The following is a 21,471-nucleotide window of genomic DNA, read 5'->3' on the forward strand; positions in this document are numbered from 1 at the left end:
TCAAACATTTACTGGAATATGTCTTTCTTTCTTTCTTTTTTTTTTTTTTTTTAAACCACTCACACTTGTCAGAGGTCCCTGGAAGAAGAAAAGAAAGAACATGTTGAAAAAGCCAAAGAATTACAGAAATGGGTATCAAATATCAGCAAGACATTGAAAGATGGTGAGAAGGGTGGAAAATCTACCTTCTCTAAACAAAAGGTATTCGCTGAGGTTCTGGTTAAATAATAATAATAGTGGATAGAATTTACTGAATTGACAGAACCTAAAAAAATTGTAGGCAGTTATAATGAGGGTCAGAGAGGTTAAGTAACCTGTCCAAGGAATCACAGTTTGTAGCAGAAGGAAGTATCTCTGCTTACAGAGCCTGAACTCTATTAGTCTTACTGTTGCTGCTCCTAGTGGTTAGATCTGCTTCTTGATTATAGTGAAGAGAGTTGCTAAGGAGCTGAGTCATTCTGTTTTGTGCCCAGAGTAAACCCGTGCACTCGTTATAGTAAAACTATGTGGTCTCATTCTTAAAAAGGTAAACGAAAATGTTCAAGAACAAAAGAACTACAAAATGGGGGTATTAACATTTTTGAGGATTTCATGTACTTTCCTGGGTCTTTGTCTTTTACAAAAAGTCAATCACTGGAAATTCTAGATTCTTTCCCTTACCTAAGTGAATTCTTTCGCGCTGTGGGCTCTCTTCTGTTCCCCAGCTGCCTGGCTGCCATTGAGTAGCCAGCTCATGAGGTGTTAGTGCCCCGTGATGTCTGTTGGACAGTACTGTGAGAAGCTCTTTGGGTGTTGTTGAGCTAAGGTCCAGTGTTGATGCTCAGTAACAACACTAGAATTGAGGCTGTACTAAAAAACAATAAGTTTCCACTAAATTAAGCAATATTTTTCCTCAAATACTTTTCCTACACTTGCCCCTCTGCCTCTGCCCTGAATTTTGGAAATAATGGGGTCATCATTAGCTTCCTTTTCTCGCTCTGCATCAGTGTTCACTGGTCATCAGTTGAAACAGACATTGTTGACATAATTAAATAGGGGGAAACTTCAATGTCTTATCTAATTTGGGCTATGATGTCAGGCAGATGTAACTGAACGGGGCTCCCCATTGGAGAAATTTGTAGACCTGAGTGTATACTTGAATTAGTATTCATTTGAAATAGAGCCATATTAGTCCTATGTACTGTATTTCCTATTAGTGTGGAAGAAATCAGAAGTTGGAAAGCAATTACATTTGGTGTTTTAAACTCCAAACCTTCAAAGTAACTTTGTGCCAATATTTAGTTTAAAATACCCTATCCATCTTACCCCCACCCCATCAGATAAGGCAAGAACTAAAGTAGGAATACAAACTTTAGGCAGGATTTCTTGGGAGAACAAGTTTCTTTTGAGAGATGTAGATTACAAAGCTTGGTATTTTCTTATTCTGCAGTTTTATAAATTCCCCAAAACTTTACTACATCCACTTTAGATCTAGGAGACCTAAAAGTAGGCAGACACTTTCAAAATGCAGATCATCACCTAAATTATAAATCTCTAATAATCTCTGTTTGATGGTCTTTCTATTAAGTGAAATTTAAGGTACTTTGATAGAATAATGTGTGTTAAAAATCACTATGGCCTCATGATCACCTATAATCGCGAAAAATAGACTTTAAGTTGACTCTGTTCTGAATGAAGTCCATTGGAGGAAAATACACCTTTTCATTTGTCTATCACTTCCTCTCATTTCTGCTCCTCTAAAAGGGTGGCAGTCAGTTTCTGAAATAGAGTATTCAGAAATGATACCGTTGAGACATTAGGAGAAAATGTTACAACTTCTTGCTTTTCCTCAGATCAATTTCATTCCCATGTCACTAATGAATTTTGCAAATTTTAGAAATGATTTAACCTTGGTCTGCAGATCTACAGACTCATGCTTTCACCATAACTTTTTCAAAAGGAGCAGGGCATGCAGGAGCTTGGAGGAGGCCAGATACTTTTATGGAGCAGTGGCCTATGTTCATGGGTTTTTGAGTGCTGCACCATACAAGGATGACACTGGGCCAGTGAAGAACCTCTGGACATGCGGGATAGTTAGGGCAGCCTTAATTCACAGTTGGGCTGTGACAAATGCAAGAACCACGTACTGCTGTATTACCACTTCCTAATGGAAATGGGGGAATTATGGCTAGAAAGAGAGAGAGAGAGAGAGAGACTTCTCTTAATCTTTATTCTAGATAAAGTACTATTCTTATCCAGGCTTGCACACTGATATTAACTTGGGCCACCCAGAAAGTAGACCCATCACTTGGATCTTAACTAAAACCTGATTAGTTTTTAATAATTACTATTTTCTAGTCTTTATGAGGGGAGAGTTTGAGTACGTTTTCTTAACCTTGCAGATTTCCAGTGAAGAAATATCAACCAAAAAGGAGCAATTATCTGAAGCACTTCAAACCATGCAGCTATTTTTGGCAAAACATGGAGACAAGTATGTTGGTTTTCATTAGCTCTTTTATTCAATGTAGAGAAGTTGTCTTCATGTTAAGCAGAGCAAAAGCTGGTAAATTTTAATTGAGATTTTAAAAATCAAACTCAGAAATTTATTTAATACACAGTTATAAACTTAGCAATATGATAGTTACTTTTAGTCACTTACAGTCTTTACCAAAATCCTAAATGTAGCTATTATACGCATATATTAGTGATTAAAAAAAACAGGCTCCAAAATGTTAAGAGTGGATAGCTAGTGAGTGGTAAAGATTCGAAGCCAAGTTTTAATTCTAATTAGTACTTTCTATGACTCTCTATGACTTTACTTTTTGGAAAATATGTATGAATATCTTCATTTTCTTTGCTGAGACTTGTGATAACCTGGTTTCTCATATTGTGGTCTTACTTTTTCCAACAAGGTACTTCATGTATTTAAGCCAGTGCCTCAGGTGGGAAAAAAAACTATCCTTTTCTAAAATCCTTTTTGGGGCTGTCCCCAAGATTATGCCACAATGACTTTGTATTGTACCTTAGAGAATCAGGTTAATTTCCTTGTTAATTTCATCTTTATTCATGCTTTAGTTTGAACAAGTTTCATCTGGAGTCATGCTATCATTCTGTCCCACTTCCATGTTGGAGCTAACTTGAATATTTTCCCCTGTTGGATAACAGTGTTGTTATTTTAGAAATGTGTGTGTATGCTAGAGAAGTGCTCATGTGTTAGTTTACAGCCTTCTCTCCGTCTCTTTCTCAGGCGAGGGAAGGATTCCTGGATGTGTAAGGGCCATCCTTAAATTTTATACACATTCTGAGACTTGAGCAATCTGTAAATGAAGTTTTGTTTTACTTTACGATCATGTGCTTGTTTGGAAAGGGATTTTACTTTACAAAATCATTGAGCCTAATGTGTTGTCCGTATCACTTGAAGACTTGCATTCCTCTTTTCATGCTTTCTGGTTACTTTAGAATGACAGATGAAGAAAGAAATGAATTGGAAAAACAAGTGAAATCTCTTCAAGAAAGTTATAATTCTTTCTTTAGTGAATCTCTGAAACAACTACAAGAATCACAAACCTTAGGAGATAAAAAGGTAGAGGAGAAGGTAATATAATTTATTTAAAACATGAAGCTGTTTCAAGAGTCTTAGTTTTATCGCATGGTTGTAGAAATGTATGTCAGTGATAAATGACCTTGAATTTGTGTACATGGAAAAAACATGGATGGAGTTTATCTAAGTATTTAGAGATTTCAGTGTTGTTTATTAAATGCAGTCTTACACTTGCTGTCATCAGTTTCTGTGACATCTTAATCTCTGCCTTGCATGGTAAAAGAAAAGAATCATTCATTTTTCTAACTCTTCTCTTTAAAAGCCATTCTTCTACTGCTGTATTAGGTATTTTACTATATAAATATGATGTTATAAAATAGCTTCAACTCATCTTTAAAGATGACACTAGAGTGTTATGCACTAGTTTCATTTTCAGAGATAATCGTGAGATTTACTGGAGGAATACTGGGCCATTTGTTATAGTGATGATGCCCTAGCATCTTCTTAAAATGTAACAGGAATCACTTAAAATTTGGCCTGTCTTTAAACTTTTGAAACTCGACAATACATATTCACAATATTCAACATAATATTCGGTGTTGAAAAAGTTATCTTTGTATTCAATTCCCTTACTCCCTGGAATACTATACACAGTATTTGTCACATTTTGGGGGTATGTAACAATTTTTCTGGTTCATTAGTTTTTTACTGTCTGCAAAGAAGTCTGTATGCTGTAAACATCAATAGCATGGGGTGTGGTACTCTCTTTCATGTCAGTCAACTAATCTCACCCAATTGCAGAGAGCATGATTTGCCTTCTTAGGTATGTGTTCTGTTTTCTCACTATCATCATTTACTCTGTTGTGTCCTCACTAACCTTGTTAATGTACACAATATTAAGTTTTCAATTCACAGATGCATGTTGTTTTCAAAGCTTTTATCACATCCTGTGCTGTTGAATAGATCACTGACATAGATCACTTGTGCATTTGAGCTGCCTAACATTCACAGCATTGCTGCGCCTTGGTAAGTAGAGGATTTTTATGTTGAAGTGTATTTATTTCTTAAAAAAATGCAAACTAAGTTTCATGAAATTCTGCCCACCCTTGGGTCACTGACTGATCTGAGAATTTTCTGTTCTCTTTTCAGCTGGATAAAGTGATTGGTGGCACCGTTGATCAGACAACTGGAGAAGTACTTTCCGTCTTTCAGGCCGTTTTAAGAGGCCTTCTAGACTATGACACAGGAATCAGGTTGCTTGAGACACAGCTAATGATTTCTGGTCTCATTTCACCAAAATTAAGAAAATGTTTTGACCTCCAAGATGCTGCAAGTCATGGCCTTATTGATGAGCAAGTTTTGTGCCAACTCAAAGAACTAAATCAAGTAAAGGAGATCATTTCTACTATATCATCTCCCACAATTCCAGTGCTGGAAGCTTTGGCCCAAGGCATGATATCAGAATCCATGGCCATCAGAGTTCTCGAGATACTGCTTTCCACAGGCTTTCTAGTCACTCCAGCCACAGGAGAACAGTTGACCCTGCAGAAGGCTTTCCAACAGAACCTGGTTTCCTCAGCACTATTTTCTAAAGTCCTGGAAAGGCAAAACACATGTAAAGATCTTATTGACCCCTGCACTGCTGAGAAGGTGTCTTTAGCAGATATTATACAAAGAAGTATTTTACAGGAAAACACTGGGTTGCGGCTTCTACCTGTGAGACCGCAAGAAGGAGGCAGAATAACATTAAAATGTGGAAGAAACATAAGCATTTTAAGGGCAGCTCATGAAGGTCTTATAGACCGTGAAACCATGTTTAGGTTATTAGGTGCACAGCTTCTTTCCGGGGGTCTCATCAGTTGCAGCTCTGATCAGAGAATGACCGTTGAAGAAGCTGTAGCAGAAGGGGTGATTGACAGAGATATGGCTAACAGTATTCTCACATATCAGGTTCAAACAGGCGGAATCATCCACTCAGACCCTCCTAAACGTTTGACGGTGGACGAAGCGGTCCAGTGTGATCTAATTACTTCAAGCAGTGCTCTTTTGGTCCTAGAGGCTCAGCGAGGCTATGTTGGACTCATTTGGCCTCACTCTGGTGAAATATTTCCTACATCGTCTTCCTTGCAGCAAGAATTGATTACAAATGAATTGGCTTACAAAATCCTGAATGGCAGGCAGAAAATAGCTGCTCTTTATATTCCAGAAACTTCTCAAGTCATTGGTTTGGATGTTGCTAAGCAGCTGGGAATTATAGATAATAACACAGCATCGATTTTGAAAAATATAATGCTGCCTGATAAAATGCCAGATTTGGGGGGTTTAGAAGCTTGTAAAAATGCCAGAAGATGGCTCTCTTTCTGTAAATTCCAACCATCCACAGTCCATGATTACAGGCAAGAAGAGGATGTTTTTGATGGAGAAGAGCCGGTGGCAACTCAGAGCTCAGAACAAACTAAAAAATTATTTTTGTCTTATTTGATGATAAATAGCTATATGGATGCAAACACAGGGCAGAGGCTCTTGCTGTATGATGGAGACTTGAATGAGGCTGTTGGGATGCTGCTGGAAGGCTGTAGTGCAGAATTTGAGGGCACATCCATCAAAGAATGTCTTGATACCTTAAGACTCCCTGGTGTTTTTCTGAATAATGCTCCAAGTGAAGAAAAGAATGACCGGTTAGCCTCGTCGAATAGTTTTGGTACATGGCATTGTAGAGAACCTAAGCATAAAGAAATCCCTGAAGACAGAAAGCATGCCATAGATGAGGAGTTTAATGAAATGGGAAATAACATTACCAGTAGTGAATTCTGTGAGTCAGAAAACCTGGAAAATAGAATAGCAACTGATCATATAGTCAAGACTTCATCCAGTGTGTGTGTTTCCAATTCTGCATCCTATTCAGCACAGCCTGGGCTTGTAGCATTTGGCATGCTTAGACAAGACTCTGAAGGCATACTTAAAAACAGTGAAAATCAAGGTCAAGTTGGAACAAGTGAACATGTCAGTGAATGTAGTCATTCTAAAAATATTCAAAACTTTGCAAGTGATTCGATAACAAATCCTATTATGAGATCAAAAACTAGTATGATCTGTGACTTGAATGAAAAAGAGAATGAAGGTAATATAAGCAGGGATTTGACAATCTTTGACTATTCTCCCAGGCTGAGTGCCTTGCTAAGTCATGATAAATTGAGGAATGACCAGGAAAGCCTTAATGACATACCTACCCTAGAGAGCAATGGAAATAAATGTGAAGACTCCACATCGCCCCTCAGTGACCAAACCAAGCTGTCAGGTCAACGAATGGGAGAGACTTTTCAAGAGCAGTTTCTGGGAATTGCAGCGATCAATATCAGTTTACAGGGAGAACGCTCTCAACAGAAACCTGTAAATATAGGTGACAGTCCTCCTCTGGTCCAGTCTTGCGATGATAAATGTATTTCAGAAACTTATGGCGAAGAGGAAAAATTGGGTGCTGCCTCTTCACAGAAACCTGAAGACAAGCCATCTGGGTCCAAAATGGAAGAGGACACCTGTGCCATGACCCCGCAGGGCTCATCTTCTGTCTGCAGCCCACTGCTGCTTGAAGGAACTGTTGGTGCTGGCGACTATGAAACATCACTCCTGGATGATCAGCCAAGTGTGACAGAAACAGACACTGACAGTGAAGATGATTTTTATGATACTCCCTTGTTTGAAGATGACGACCATGATTCTCTGCTTCTGGAAGGGGACGATCGTGATTGTTTACAGCCTGAGGACTATGCCACACTGCAAGAGGAAACTGATGGGGCTGCTCCCTCTGGGGATGGATTTTATGATATTTCAAGAGAGAATGGAAGTTCTGTGATAGCCCAGGGGGCACTGGTTGACAGCCTAAGTGTGAGGGGAGGCCCAGAGTCTCCCCAGGGTGTTCTCATGGCTACCAAGAATGCTGGAGTCGATCTTGGTGAGAGAATCCATTCAGGTTCAGTTGGCTCACATGAGGGCAACGGATCATTGCTGGAAACTGTATCAGAAAGAGAAAGCTCAAACAGCCTTGAAGGTGATGAGTCTGACTCATCAACTGATTATGAAATTGGAGGAAGAAAAGAGAGCTTTAGTGCTTTGTTAAAATTTGATGACACTGGGTGTTGGAGAGGGGGAACAGAAGAACATATAACTGGACAAGATTTTACATCTGAAACTGAGCAGTTAGATTCTATGCAAAGTGAAGAAAGTTATGGGGATTACGTATATGACAGTGATGATGATGATGGCGATGATGAAGAAGGAGTAGAAGGTGACAGTGAGGAGCCCTGGTGCCAGGATAAGCCTGCAGATACAGATAGCCAGTTGCATGCCACTGCAGTAGGTGAAAAGGAAAACACTCAGGACAGTCAGAGTGTTAATGAAAGAATTCTCCTGGATAGAATGCACAACTGCAGTTCTTTAGAAAACCAGCAAGGTGTAAATGCTTTACAGCTAGAATCAACTAGTAAAAGGAGCTTGGTTATGGAAAGAAGCAACCTTCAAGAATATACAACTGAGGTTGTTGGAAAAAGCCCAGAAAATCCGTTGAATCATGAGCTGGCCCTTAAGGATATATTGTTGCCAATCACTAAAGACGCTGAATCAGAAGACATCTTTGGCTCGGTAGCTATTTTACACAATACTGATACCTGTTCAACTTCTGAAGTAGATAATGATCTAATGAACCTGAAGATTAAGTTGATCGAAGGGCCAGAATCTACTGACTCTGTGAAAGGTGGAGATCCATATTCCAAGAATGTGACCCTTCCAGTCTGCTCATCTTTTGATGCTATCATTTGTTCTGAGCCCGATTTAATGGGAAAGCCCGCTGAGGAAAGCCGTTTGTCATCCATAGCCTCGGTAACTGCCAAGGAGCATCAAGGAAACGAAAGAGGTGTAATTGTAAAGGAAGGCGACCAAAGCAGTATACTAACAGAAGACGAAACGCCAGTTCATGAAGTGTGCTCAGGTAGAGGAGAGGTGCGAGGAGAAGGTCTACAAGAAGATAATAGGTATCTTGGACTTTTGTCTAATGAAAGTACGATGGGGAGTCTTGCTTTAGGTAATGACCAGTGTCCATTTCCACAAATCACAGACAGTGAAGAACATAATCAGAAAGGAGGCCTGAAAAAAGTAAGTGTAACTCTTAGAGATGAACCAGAGAACCCACAGACAGTGGTATGCGAAAGTCCTGTTCAGTTTGAGAATCTTGAAGAAATATTTGACTCCTCAGTTTCCAGAGTGTTCGGTGCTGACTTGACTTCAGACATTCTGTTGTCCGAAGGGGATACAAGTACTGAGAGAGATTCATTCACTGATGGGCCTAAGAAAGCCTCTGACCTGTTCACTTATTTAAAACATTGTACAAAAGATGTAAAAGCAAAGGATGTCTCAAAACCCAGTGAAGGTATCCCAAGCTGTGTTCTAACAGCTTCCCCTGCTGTGAAGGGGCACGTACAGTTCAGAGTAAATGATGTAAAAGAGAAGACAACTCTTACCCAGGAAATCTCACCTCTAAATGAGATGGCCCGACAGAGTGGTCCTTGTACTAAAGAAAGTGCCTCAGAAGGGGGAACAGGAATGGCTCAGTTCACACCAGAAAGTAAGGAAAGCACACTGTCAATCTTACCTCTTAGAAGTATGGAAGACCAGGGGGAAAGTAACAATTTTGTGCCACCAGAACTCTGCACAAATGGAATAAGAAATGGTAACTCCAGGAGCCCTTTAAGCACAGCCTGCTCATTATCAGAAATTAACAGTAGGGTGGAAATAATTGAGCAACAGCAGCAAAAGGAACACACCTTGTCTCTAGGACTCCAAGAAAAGGAGGTTCAGTTTCCTGAGTTATCTCAGGTATTTGTTGAGGATGTAAAGGATATCTTAAAAAGTATACTGGAAGAAGGCCCTATGAATCCTCAAGAGGTTGAAGAATCTTCAGTCTGTGCAGACACCAAAACTTTACTTCAAAACTTAATTAAAAGAGTTAGCATATCACAGCTGGCAAATAAAGCATCTGGTGTGCCCAGTGACTTTGAAGTTGGTGACTGTTCTGGGGTTTCCCCTGTGAATAACTCACCAGAACTGAAAGCAGAGAGCAGCAATGATCCGTTCTGTATTGCAAATCTGAAGTCTGAGCTTCTCCTTGATATACTTAGGCAAAATCAGTATAAGCAGAAAATTACTGGAGCAATTGAATTGATAAAAGAATTAACCCAGATGGAGTATGAGCTAGAGAAAAGAGGTATAACCTCTAAAGTAGCTCCATTGCAACTTGAAAATATTTTCTACAAGCTGCTGGCTGACACGTACTCAGAGAAGGTGGAACAGGTCAGTGACTTGAATCAAAAATCACCCACTACTCCTGAGATGGTGGATGAAAAGTCACACATTCTTGATGATCTTAAAAGCAAAGAAGAAAACCATTGTTCCCTTAGTTCACAAAATATAAAAGATATTAGACTAGAAAGTTCTACTGTGTTTACATCAGCATTGCCAAGCGATGAGAAGCTGGGGGAGCTATGCAGTGATACCCCAGACCATTTGGAAAGTATTTCAGGGTCAAAAGGAATGACGTCTGGAGATAGCTCAGTGGAACAAGTAAGTTGATTTTACATTTTTATATGGTAGTAGCTGCATGAAACATTTGGGAATAACCCCATATATTTTATTTGCTTTAAAAAACAATGTAAAGGCTATTGAATTAAAATGTCCAAATTTGTGTTTAGTTTTCCACTGAATTACAGCAGTGTTCACAGCACACATCAAAAATGCATGAGTATTTGGCTTTACTTCAAGATATGAAGCCCCCTTTAGACAGCCAGGAGTCTCTGGATAATAATCTGGAAGCTTTGAGGAAACAACTTAAACAGTTAGAGGTAAGAACTGTCCACTGCCTGTTACGAATGGTTGTCAGCTGGTGTTAACTTGGAAAAATGAGCATTGGGCTTTACTCTTACATTTAGAATGGATTGTGATTGGTGTTTTCACTGAATGGTTCTGGGATATCTGTTTTTCGCAGACATTTGAATTGGGATTGGCTCCAATTGCTGTTCTTTTAAGAAAAGACATGAAGTTGGCAGAAGAGTTTTTAGAGTCTCTTCCCAGTGACTTCCCCACTGGACAGCTGGAGGAATTGAGGACTAGCCACCAAAATTTGCAGACTTCTTTCTCTTCCCTTAGCAGTGTGTCTTCAGAAAGAATGAAACACGTCGTGCTTGCAATTGACTCCGAAATGGTAGGCATCGAAGCATTTCACGCCAAGTCAGAATTTGAGTTTTGAAGAAAATTTGATTATTTGAAAATTTAGTCATGAGATGAAGTCTTTTTTGTTTTAATACTGCTAGGGCCTTGAAACAGAGCCAGTTTTTGTAGGAATTTGAAATTTGGTAATTGAAATGAACACATGATTTTATTTTCTAGTCTAAACTAGCAGTTTCCCATGAAGAATTTCTACAGAAACTGGAGTCTTTCTCATCTTGGATATCCGAGAAGAGCAAGTCTTTGAAGGATATTGAGATTGTGAATGTACAAGACGCTGAACATGTGAAGAGAACTTTGGAATTTCTCAAGGCAAGTATTAAAACAAATGAGATAAAGTACATTTAAAAACCTCCAGGTTTAATATAACAACTGTTTACAGGAACAATCATGACTGCTAAATCTTAAAAGGTTATTTTCTTCCTTGTCTCTAAGAGATGTTTGTTCATAACTAACACAACCATGAAATAATCACAACATATGGTTATCATTCTGATGCTTTCCCAACTGCCTTATCAGTGCCTTACCACCACTGACATCTTAAGATTTATATTCATGTATGTATTAGTCACATAAATATGTAGTTTTTAAATTAGTCTTAAAAGTACATCATAGTTCTTAACTTGAATAGCATGCCTCATGAATGAATCTTAGGCTCCTGGCCTGAGTCAGAAAACTGAAATTGTAGTTCATTGAATTTATGTTTCAGATTCCCCATTGGCTCATTTATGTGAAACCACAATTACATGGATATTGTCAATATTAACAAGTAATATTTTAATGTTTATTTTCCCCTTTAACATGCCAAATCTATGTAAGTTTGGGTCTTTATCTTTTCTTACAGTTACATTTTAAATGTGATATGGAGGCAAGATTAAAGTATTAAAATATTAAAATATAAAAAGATTAAAATATTCTTAGAGGAGGGGCACCTGGGTGGCTCAGTCAGCTAAATATCCAACTCTTGATTTTGGCTCAGGTCATGATCTCAGGATTGTGAGATCGAACCCCTCTTTGGGCCCTGCACTCAGCAGGGAGTCTGCTTGAGATGCTCTCCTTCTCCGTCTGTCCCTCCTCCTGCACACTCTCTCTAAAAAATAAGTTAGAGAAATTAAAAAAAAAATTCTTAGAGAAATTATCTTCCCATATAATATTAAGTACCATAGTATTTAAATAATTTCATCATTACCATCCACTATCAGGTGCTGAATAGATTTTTGACTAACCGAATCATGAAAACATGTCAGTAAAACCTTGAGTCCCTGATAGAAGAAGGATATTTTTAAATATTATCAATACAAGTTTTATATTATGGCTTACTTCCCATTTTATAACTTGCACTGTTTTGTTCACAGAACGTGTTAAAAGACCTTGGACACACCAAAGTGCAGCTGGAGGCCACTGCCCTTGATGTGCAGTTCTTCATTTCTGAGTGTGCACAAGACCTGTCTCCCAGCCAAAGCAAACAACTCCTGAGGCTCCTAAATACCACTCAGAAGTGTTTTCTTGATGTGCAGGAATCAGTAACTGCCCGGGTAGAGCACCTAAAGGCTCAGTTACAGCTAGAACAAGATCTTGATGATCAGAAGGTTTGCCTTTCTTTGTGGAGCTGGAATTCTTTGTTTTTAGTTCTTTTGTGTGAAACCTGTTATGTTGATACCCCAGGATCCAGAAAGGCAGTTAGTGGACAGGGTATAATGGAGAGATGCTGGAATATATAAGAATATTATTTTCCACAAGAATGCTATAGTTTATTTTAATTTTTATGACTCCCTGAAACCACCATTTTCAAGTGGGAGTCTTGATTTTTGGGGGGGAATAGGAAATATGGATGCGCTCAGATTTTGATAAATTGATGAACATATGGACAAAGAAGAGTAAGGTATCTTTTCCCACTGGGAGGAAGGAGGGCACAGCAGCACGGAGCATGGGCTCTGGAGTCAGAGTGGCTGAGCTCACCTCCCAGCTACCCTCAGTCATGTGTGACCTAGGGCACATTGCTCAATCATGGTTTTCTCAGTGGTAAATATGAAATAGTAACCGTGCTTACCTGGTAGTACTGTGAGCACTAATAAAAGAATGATTTTACTTGCCTGGCATGTGTTGGGCTTCTAGGAAACATGATCAGTGAGTGGCTTTAAGATGCATAACTAGTGTATAAATAGTAGGAAAAGGAAAGGTGCGAGTATTAGTACTGATTTACCAAATTAATCTCTTGATCGAGTGAATTATATTAGAGTGCTACATCTAATGAGCAGAGGGGTGGCAGTGGAATTAGGCACAGTAATTAAGTAAAAACATTGCATGCAGTGCTCCTTTTAGTTTTTCTTGAAGCCCCTAGGCGTTGTCTTCCGCATGATAACCCAAGTACACATAGCAGATACGTTAACATACAAACCACAACTAACTTCTGTTTTGATATCCTTTTGCAGAATTAATTGTGTGTGTCGCAGGTTTCGAGAGCTTAAGAACATGGAATGTTCCTTCCTGTGGGTCAGAAGCTCCATCTCTTACCCATATGCATGGCCAGTATTCTCCTGAGCAGTTTCATCCGAACATGAGCTCCTTCTTTGTATACGGGACATGCTCTTACTTTCTGTGTCACCTTGCTCCATATGTACCCCACTGCTATCATGTTTACAGCATACACAGAAAAACTTGCAAGATATGTTCTGATTTTGCAGTTAGAACTCGTACAATGTGCAGAACTTGCAAAATGTGTTCTCATAAGGAGGAATCACAATAGTGAGTTTATGACCACACATCTAAGGTGCTTTGGTTTTGCCCTGTTTAGATCGTGGCAGAACGTCAGCAGGAGTACAAAGAGAAACTCCAAGGAATATGCGATCTCCTCACCCAGACTGAAAACCGCCTCATTGGTCACCAGGAAGCCTTCGTGATTGGAGATGGCACAACTGAGTTAAAGAAGTATCAGTCCAAGCAGGAGGTAAAATTTGGTTTTGCATCAGCAGCTCTCTGTTGATACTAATAGTATTATTAGCAAGTCATGTCAGCTATTCTGAGCCAAGGTGAGCTTTCAACTTGATACTAAGAGTTACATTTCCAGCTTCAAGAAAGCCAATAATTTTCTTGACTGATGTTGGTGAGATATTGAGGGAAGGCGCTGTAAAGGAGGTTGCTAATGGGGCGCCTGGGTGGCTCAGTGGGTTAAGCCACTGCCTTCGGCTCAGGTCATGATCTCAGGGTCCTGGGATAGAGTCCCACATCGGGCTCTCTGCTCAGCAGGGAGCCTGCTTCCTCTTCTCTCTCTCTGCCTGCCTCTCTTCCTACCTGTGATCTCTCTCTGTCAAATAAATAAATAAAATCTTTAAAAAAAAAAAAAAAGAAAAAAGAAAAAGAACTACTATATAATAGTAAGCCACCTTTTTAAAAAAAAAAAAAAAAAGGAGGTTGCTAATGGAAGTATCTTGTGTAAGGAGTTAAAACTTGTCTCCCCTTAAAGCCAGCTCACTCAGTTGTACAGTAGCTATTTGTCTGGGTTCTTTCTCTTTCTTAACTTCCTATTCCTTTCATCTTTCTCCACAATTTGTCCCTCTTCATCACATGAACAAACAATAAAGAGAGGTAAAGATAGCCTGATTTTGGTGTCAGGAGAAAGAACATTCTCATGATAACTAGATAGCTCTTGGTTCAAATGCAAGATACTCCACACTGTTAGCTTTATAAAGAACCTCTTCAAGCCTTAGTTTCTTTGTTGGTCATACCTCACTGATTGTAGGAGTTAAGCAAATGCTGTGTGTTAATTAAGTGACTAGCACAGTTAATGGCACATAATAGTGGCTCAGTAAGTAGTATCTCTTTCCATTCAAATACTTAGAATGATTTGATAAAGCTTAAATTAAAAATACGGAAAAATATTGGGAAAGTTCAAACAGTATAATTTGGAGAATGAAAACACAAAATAAAGGAGGAAAAGAAGAGAAAAATTCCATACAGAAATCTAGATGGAGGGAAGCTATAACTGCTGAGGAGAGATCCTAATTTTGAGCTTCCTAGCAACTGTGGCAAAGAAGCAAACATTGCATATTAGAGAGCCTTGGAGTTTAGAAGAAGTTATCTTAGTTCACTGGGAGAATTTGTTTTTATCCTGAGTAATAAATATATATTAAAAAATAAATGTTTAGAAACTGAATAAATAGTAAATAGTAGTGTCATGTCTTTAAAAGCTCCTATAAATGTGTTCATATAGTGTGATAATATCTGGTGTGAGCAAATTCGTATAGATTATATTATTAAATTCATTATTTTCTTTTTTAAAAAGACTTATTTATTTATTTTAGACACAGCAGGAGGAGGGGCAGAGGGAGAGGGAGAGAAATCCTCAGCAGACTCCCCGCTGAGTGTGGAGCCCAGTGCCGGGCTTGATCCCGGGACCGTGAGATTGTGACCCAAGCTGAAACCAAGAGTCAGCCACTTAACCAATTGAGCCACCTCCACGCTCCTGAAGTTCATGTTCTGAAACATAAATTTTTATGTTTTAGAAATATGAAAATCTCACACTTTCTTTAATGTCATTTGAGATTTCACATTAAATTGAATATTGTGACTTAAGTAAACCAACTCAGATTGACTATGCGTTCTCAACCTATAAATAAGTGTTCGATTCTTCTCTGCTCACTCCCTGTTTTAGAATTACAGCTCTTGTAGAATTAAATAGGTAATAATTTAATAAGGGTTTTTTTTTCTTTTGTGTTATAAGGAATTACAGAAAGATATGCGAGGAAGTGCACAGGCTTTGGCAGAAATAGTGAAAAATACGGAGAAATTCTTAAAAGAGAATGGTGAAAAGCTATCACGAGAAGATAAAGCTTTGATTGAGCAAAAACTCAATGAAGCCAAGTTTAAGTGTGAACAGCTTAATCTAAAGGCAGAACAATCCAAAAAGGAGCTGGATAAAGTTGTGACAACAGCAATCAAAGAAGAAACTGAAAAGGTCCTCATTCCAATATGTAGTACACTGTTGCTTTGTTGAAGATGATTAGTATAACAGCTACTTGAAGTTTTAAGTGGTATCAGGTGCCAGTAAGCAATGATTAGTACCAGAGACGAGAATGATGGGTTTCCAGTCATATAATTGGCCAAATGTTGTAGAAAGTTTGAAAAACTCGTTTTAACTTAAAAAAAATTTTTTTAAGTGGGATTGTCAGGCTTTCTACTTGGGAAATGCATGAGACTCGATCAATTGTAGTTAAAAATTCAGCATGTCTTTTTAAGGACATCAATTGTAGTTAAAATTTCAGAATGCCCAGTAACTACCTGTGACTCTAAGGTTTAATTTCACTGTGTTCAGTTTTTAGTGTGTGTCCATTTTTAGTATCCCCACTCTAATTTTAAATGATTTTAAATATTTACTTTTGGAATGTCTTAAAACTGGTGCCTCAGCCAGCATATAGAATACCTCCTGTGAACTTCCTCTCTCCAGGTGGCAGCTGCAAAGCAACTGGAAGAGAGCAAAACCAAAATAGAAAACCTGCTGGACTGGCTGTCCAATGTCGACAAAGACTCCGACAGAGCAGAGGTCAAACAGAGACAGGTCATTGAACAGAACGGAACTCATTTTCAAGAAGGCGATGGCACGTCGGTGATGGGAGAGGAAGATGAGGTTAATGGTAACCTGTTGGAAACTGATGTTGATGGACAAGTTGGAACCACTGAGGAGAATCTGAACCAGCAGTACCAGAAAGTTAAGGTTTGTTGTTTTAAACAGAGTGATATTGTCAAATTCTGTCTCTTAGGTCTGTGGAAATGGGGTACCTGAGTTCTCTCTTGAAACCTTAATGACCACTGACTGTAAAGTCCCACCTTCTAGGTGCATCATTGTGTCAGATATAAGTTGCTGTGAGAACTCTAAGCAAGAAACAATGAGATGTGGCATTCTTCTAACTGGAGCAAATTTGTGAAGAATTAATAGAAATAATGATAGCTGGTATTAATTAATGGCAAATAGATAACAGTTATGGTGGACCCTGCAGGCTCCTTTCTCAGCTCTTCCCATCTGAACACCCTGAGTCCCTCTGGCCCCCTGCTCCCTTGGAAGTCAGGGGCTGCATTCTCATTTCACAGGTGGGGAAACTGGAACGTACAGAAGTGAAGTCGTTTGTCCAAGTGTACACATCTAGTGCTGGAGCAGAGGCAACTTTTGAAAACCTTTTTCAGAGTGTCACATAACTGACCATTTTATTTCAGCATGTGGCTTTTGTTGTCACAAAATCAGATGACTGGACTGGAGGCCCTTTGCAGTTTTAGGAGTTTTCCTCCATGTCTTTGTCTTTGGAGTCCTTGGAATAGAAGGTTTTTATAGTCTAGGAAATATAAGTCAAACAAGAAGAAGAGTGGAAGTATTTATTGTATTCATAGTTTACGGGGGCTATTCCAGAACCTTATTGTAATTATCTCTTAAAATGAAAAAGTTAATGAATTCCTTTAGGAATGAGTCAGCTATAAAGAAGTCAGAAAAGGTTAGTAACTTGACCCAATGAGTGAAAATACCAGTGGGTGGATTCAAACATAAAGAGGCCTCATAGGAAAGCTCTTGTTTTTAGCCACAGCATGATGTTTGCCTTCTGATCTTTTTGCTTCTAAGGATATGGGTCTCTGAAAGCGCTTTAGGAATTCTTAATGTCCTGACAGAGTTCAGAAACAGCCCAAGGGCCTGACTAGGGCTTCTGTTTCCAGTACTTTCTAGTTGTGCCACATGTCCTAGGCCACATGGTTTCTTCCCTCAGCCCAGATTTCCTCATTTATAAAAGGAAGGGGATGGATCAGATCATTTATAAGGTGTTCCATATGTCTGTCTAACGTCCCATGTGTGGAGGACCCACTGGAGGGCAGTCTATGGTTATAGCTCAAATGTCAAAGACATAGTCTGTGGGAGAAAAGTTCTTTGGACAAAAATATCATGGGTCCATGATGTGGCAGGCATTGTTGTAGATAGAATACAAATATTAATGAGTCTGTTCTCAGCTGACTGATGGGGATCAGACTTATAAGTGAACAGTTTTCCTACAACAGTTCTTCTCAGTCCTGTTTATTTCATAGCGTAGTTATTATTAGTCCTTGGTGCTAACACTGTTCTAGGTGCATGGGATTTCCCAGTGAGCAACATAAATTCCCTGCCATGGTGCTTGCCTGTGAGGATAGTGAAGATGATATTTATTAATAACTAAATTTTATACAATATGGGATGTTAGAAGGTAATGATCTTTTGCTAAAAGAAGTAAGTTGAGTTGGTATGGGTGGGTGAGCATGGGGTCGGGAACCACTTATCAGCATTAAATAAGATCATTTCTGAGCAGGTCTAGCTGAGACGATGAGATTTGCGTGAAGACTTAGAGGGGGTGTGTGCGAGAGATACCTGAGGGAAGAGCTGTTACCAGATGAGAAGACCTGGGGAAAAAAGCCCCTAATGTGCCTCACGAGGAGGGGGTAGAGGTAGTGGTTTGAGACACTGGAGTTCCTGGAGTGGGGATGGGGTTGGACCAAATAGAGAACTCTGAGGTAATGTTATCATTACATTATGGCTCCCTATGAACCATTATGAGGTAATGTTATCATTACATTGGCTCCCTGTAAACCATTATGAGAAGTTTTGGAAATTATCTAAAAGGATTCTTATCTTTTTTGCCATAGTTGTATGGATATTGGGGTGAATGGAAGCAGCTGCTTTGCTGGAGAGAAAGAGACTCCAGCTACCTGACACCCACCCAGCTGCCCTGAAGGCTGAGGATGCAGTAGCTCTGCACACCCATTCTCTGCTTTCAGAGTGGATTTTAATCCCTGGCATATGCCGGGCTTGCCAGGAAGTAGTCTGCACACATGATCTCATGTACTCATGTCGGCAAACCTAGGATGTGTAGGACTCATTGTTTCCTTTTCCTCATGTAGGAAGCTGAGGCCCAGTGAAGCCCAGTAGCTCCAGTATTTCCTTTGACTGTGTATGTTCCTCTAACTTTGTCTGGGCTTCTCTGAAGGTGTATTGTTCTTGCTTAATGGTTGTCCTAGTGTTTTTATAGCCTTCAAATTAACAAATTCTCTTTTTCCTTCTTAAGTGTCTTCTCAGGATCATTTCTTAATAAAAATGTTGTATTTTGTTGCTCAGTAGTTAGCTTAAGACAGGAGGAGTCCCTTCGGGATGGTTGTCAGGAAGCAGTGACTAGAATGAGATCAGACTATAGGTGCTTGTCTTTCAATTGGAAGAGATATTCATCACATTTTTTCCAAACTTCTCAAAATCAGTACTTATCTTCTGTGACTATCTAAGGGCTGTTTTAGAGAAGATTAGAAAATCTCCATAAAAATGAAATTAGGATGGTCAAGTCTGTTCTTCTGAAATGCGCCCACATGAGGGAAATACAGTGCACCTTGGTGAGGTTCATGAGAATCCAGTCACCGGCCTGTGGCTCATTTAAGTCTGTCCATCCTGAGGTGACTGGGATTGGTCGAACCCCAACAGCCTCCTCTGTGTAACCCTGTCACAGCTCTGACCTCCCGGCTGATGTGTTCTCACGCAGGCCCGACACGAGAAGATCGCATCTCAGCACCAGGCTGTCCTCGTGGCCACGCAGGCTGCGCAAGCCTTGCTCGATACACAGGGCCACCATCTGTCTCCTGAGGAGAAAGAGAAACTGCAGAAGAACATGAAGGAACTGAAAGCACACTATGAGGCCGTGCTGGCCGAGTCGGAGAAGAAGATGAAGTTGACTCACTCTCTGCAGGAGGAACTGGAGAAGTTTGACACCGACTACAGTGAGTTCGAGCACTGGCTGCAGCAGTCAGAGCAGGAGCTGGAAAACCTGGAGGCAGGCGCAGATGACCTTGGTGGCTTGCTGACCAAGCTAAAGCGGCAGAAGAGTTTCTCAGAGGATGTCATTTCTCACAAAGGGGACTTGAGGTACATCACAATTTCTGGAAACAGAGTGTTAGAAGCGGCCAAATCTTGCAGCAGGAGAAGTGGCAGCAGCAAGGCTGCCCAGGAAAGCATCGATACTTCGGCGACCCACAGAGAGGTCCAGGGCAAACTGGATCATGCCACTGATCGGTTCAGGTCTCTCTACTCGAAGGTAATTTTATTTTTAAGGGGAGATTAGCCTGTGACTATAGTTTCGCTCTGTCCTCTCCACTTTGGTTTTGGAATTACAAGCGAGAAAGTGAAGAACTGAAGCAGAGGACATCAGGTGGTTTCATCCTCATTCCCTCTTTCTTACTCATCTGCTTTACCTCAGCAAACGTGTTTGAAAGTTAGGAGCCTCAAGGTATCGATTTAGGTTTTTTTGCGAGTGGTTTCCAGACAGCCTTAACTCTAAAACGCCAATATCCGATCTGACCACCAGGTGGCATTTGTGTTTTGGTTCCGGACCTGAAGCCTGGCTTGCTGATTTGCTGCCTCTCAGGCTTGGAACCAAGCTTTCACGTCACATCATTTGCCCTTCACACTTGTTTGTTTTGCAGGTGTGGTTGATCAGTTCGTTATTGTAATGCTTCCTAGCTAACAGACTGTTTCAGCTTCTCCTTGTGCACAAGCAGAAGGCTTTTGTTAAAAACAAAAACAAAAACAAAAAAACCCCGCAGAACTAAGAAGACATTTCCCTCTTCACAGTATAAGCTGAACAGACTAACCAAGTCGCACAAATGGTGTGAGGAGCATCATTAGTTATTGGCCTTTGCTCCATTCTGCTCTAGATTATTTGCCCTGCTTGTGCAACTTCAGTCTCGGGTGACATAGAAGTGATTTATAAAGTACTTTGAAAACTTTTCCATCAAATACATAGCTTTCCATGTGGTATATAAAACTTGGAGTGTGTCCGGTAGATTAGTTCCCTTGGTGATTGATACCCGAATTCTCCATTTGGCGATGAGACCCAGCCCCTGTAAACATGTTTTTGCACTGGTATAAATCTAGGACTATCTCTTCGTTTTTATGGTTACTTTTTGAAGATACTTCTTCACATGAAGGAAAAATATCTTAGTCCTACCATTTTCCCCTAACTTTGGTTGAACTCTGGTGTTTTCCAAATTGCCTAACTCGTAGGTCGTATGGTTTTTAACACATATACAGTAGGATTTTAATCCCCCACCCTTCATTTCTTCTGAGTTTTCATTTTTATTGTTTTTTAGTGCAATGTCCTTGGGAATAACCTTAAAGACCTGGTGGATAAATATCAACACTACGAAGAAGCTTCATGTGGACTTCTTTCTGGGCTCCAGGCCTGTGAGGTCACAGCGAGCAAACACTTATCTGAACCCATCGCTGTGGACCCTAAAAATCTGCAAAGGCAGTTAGAGGAGACCAAGGTAAGAGAAAGAGACCGAGAAGGAGAAACAGAGAGAGAAAAGTGAGCGATCCAGCCCTTTAGTTGTCTTGAAAGCATTCTGCTCCCCCACACTTTTGTTGAGCGTTTTACTTTGGAAATGGAACAGAGGATGGGAAACATACTTCTCTTTCTAATTCACAGTCCATTAATTTCTCTTTCTAATGAGGTTGTGTTTTCCACTGTTGTGAATGGGTTGACATTGCTGTTATGGCTGGCATCCCACTGCTCCCTCCTCCCTAAAGAAAGATCTGTATTGCCCTGACCAGATAAGTATCTTTATTCTTACTTATTTTGTTCATTGTCTTTCTCCTCCATTGGAAGTAAGTTCCATGAAGGCAGGTGTTTTTC

At 39.8% G+C, this 21,471-nt stretch overlaps 1 protein-coding gene across 19 annotated transcripts in view; it reads left to right on the top strand.

Moving 5' to 3' along the window:
• Positions 1-21,471, top strand: part of DST (dystonin) — a 472,092-nt gene that overhangs the window by 331,318 nt on the left and 119,303 nt on the right. For 16 of the 19 annotated variants that reach the window (XM_059400198.1, XM_059400206.1, XM_059400203.1 and 13 more), the window contains 8 exons: positions 73-201; positions 2,382-2,470; positions 3,439-3,574; positions 13,587-13,739; positions 15,513-15,746; positions 16,236-16,502; positions 19,324-19,872; positions 20,927-21,103. In XM_059400198.1, coding sequence (XP_059256181.1) covers positions 73-201; positions 2,382-2,470; positions 3,439-3,574; positions 13,587-13,739; positions 15,513-15,746; positions 16,236-16,502; positions 19,324-19,872; positions 20,927-21,103 — 1,734 coding nt within the window. Of the gene's footprint in view, positions 1-72; positions 202-2,381; positions 2,471-3,438; positions 3,575-4,669; positions 10,133-10,260; positions 10,411-10,553; positions 10,770-10,954; positions 11,105-12,147; positions 12,382-13,586; positions 13,740-15,512; positions 15,747-16,235; positions 16,503-19,323; positions 19,873-20,926; positions 21,104-21,471 lie in introns of all 19 variants that reach the window. The other 3 variants (XM_059400215.1, XM_059400216.1, XM_059400199.1) reach the window with 2 other exon arrangements.

Source organism: Mustela nigripes, chromosome 5 (genome assembly GCF_022355385.1).
Source record: "Mustela nigripes isolate SB6536 chromosome 5, MUSNIG.SB6536, whole genome shotgun sequence".
NCBI lineage: Eukaryota > Metazoa > Chordata > Mammalia > Carnivora > Mustelidae > Mustela > Mustela nigripes.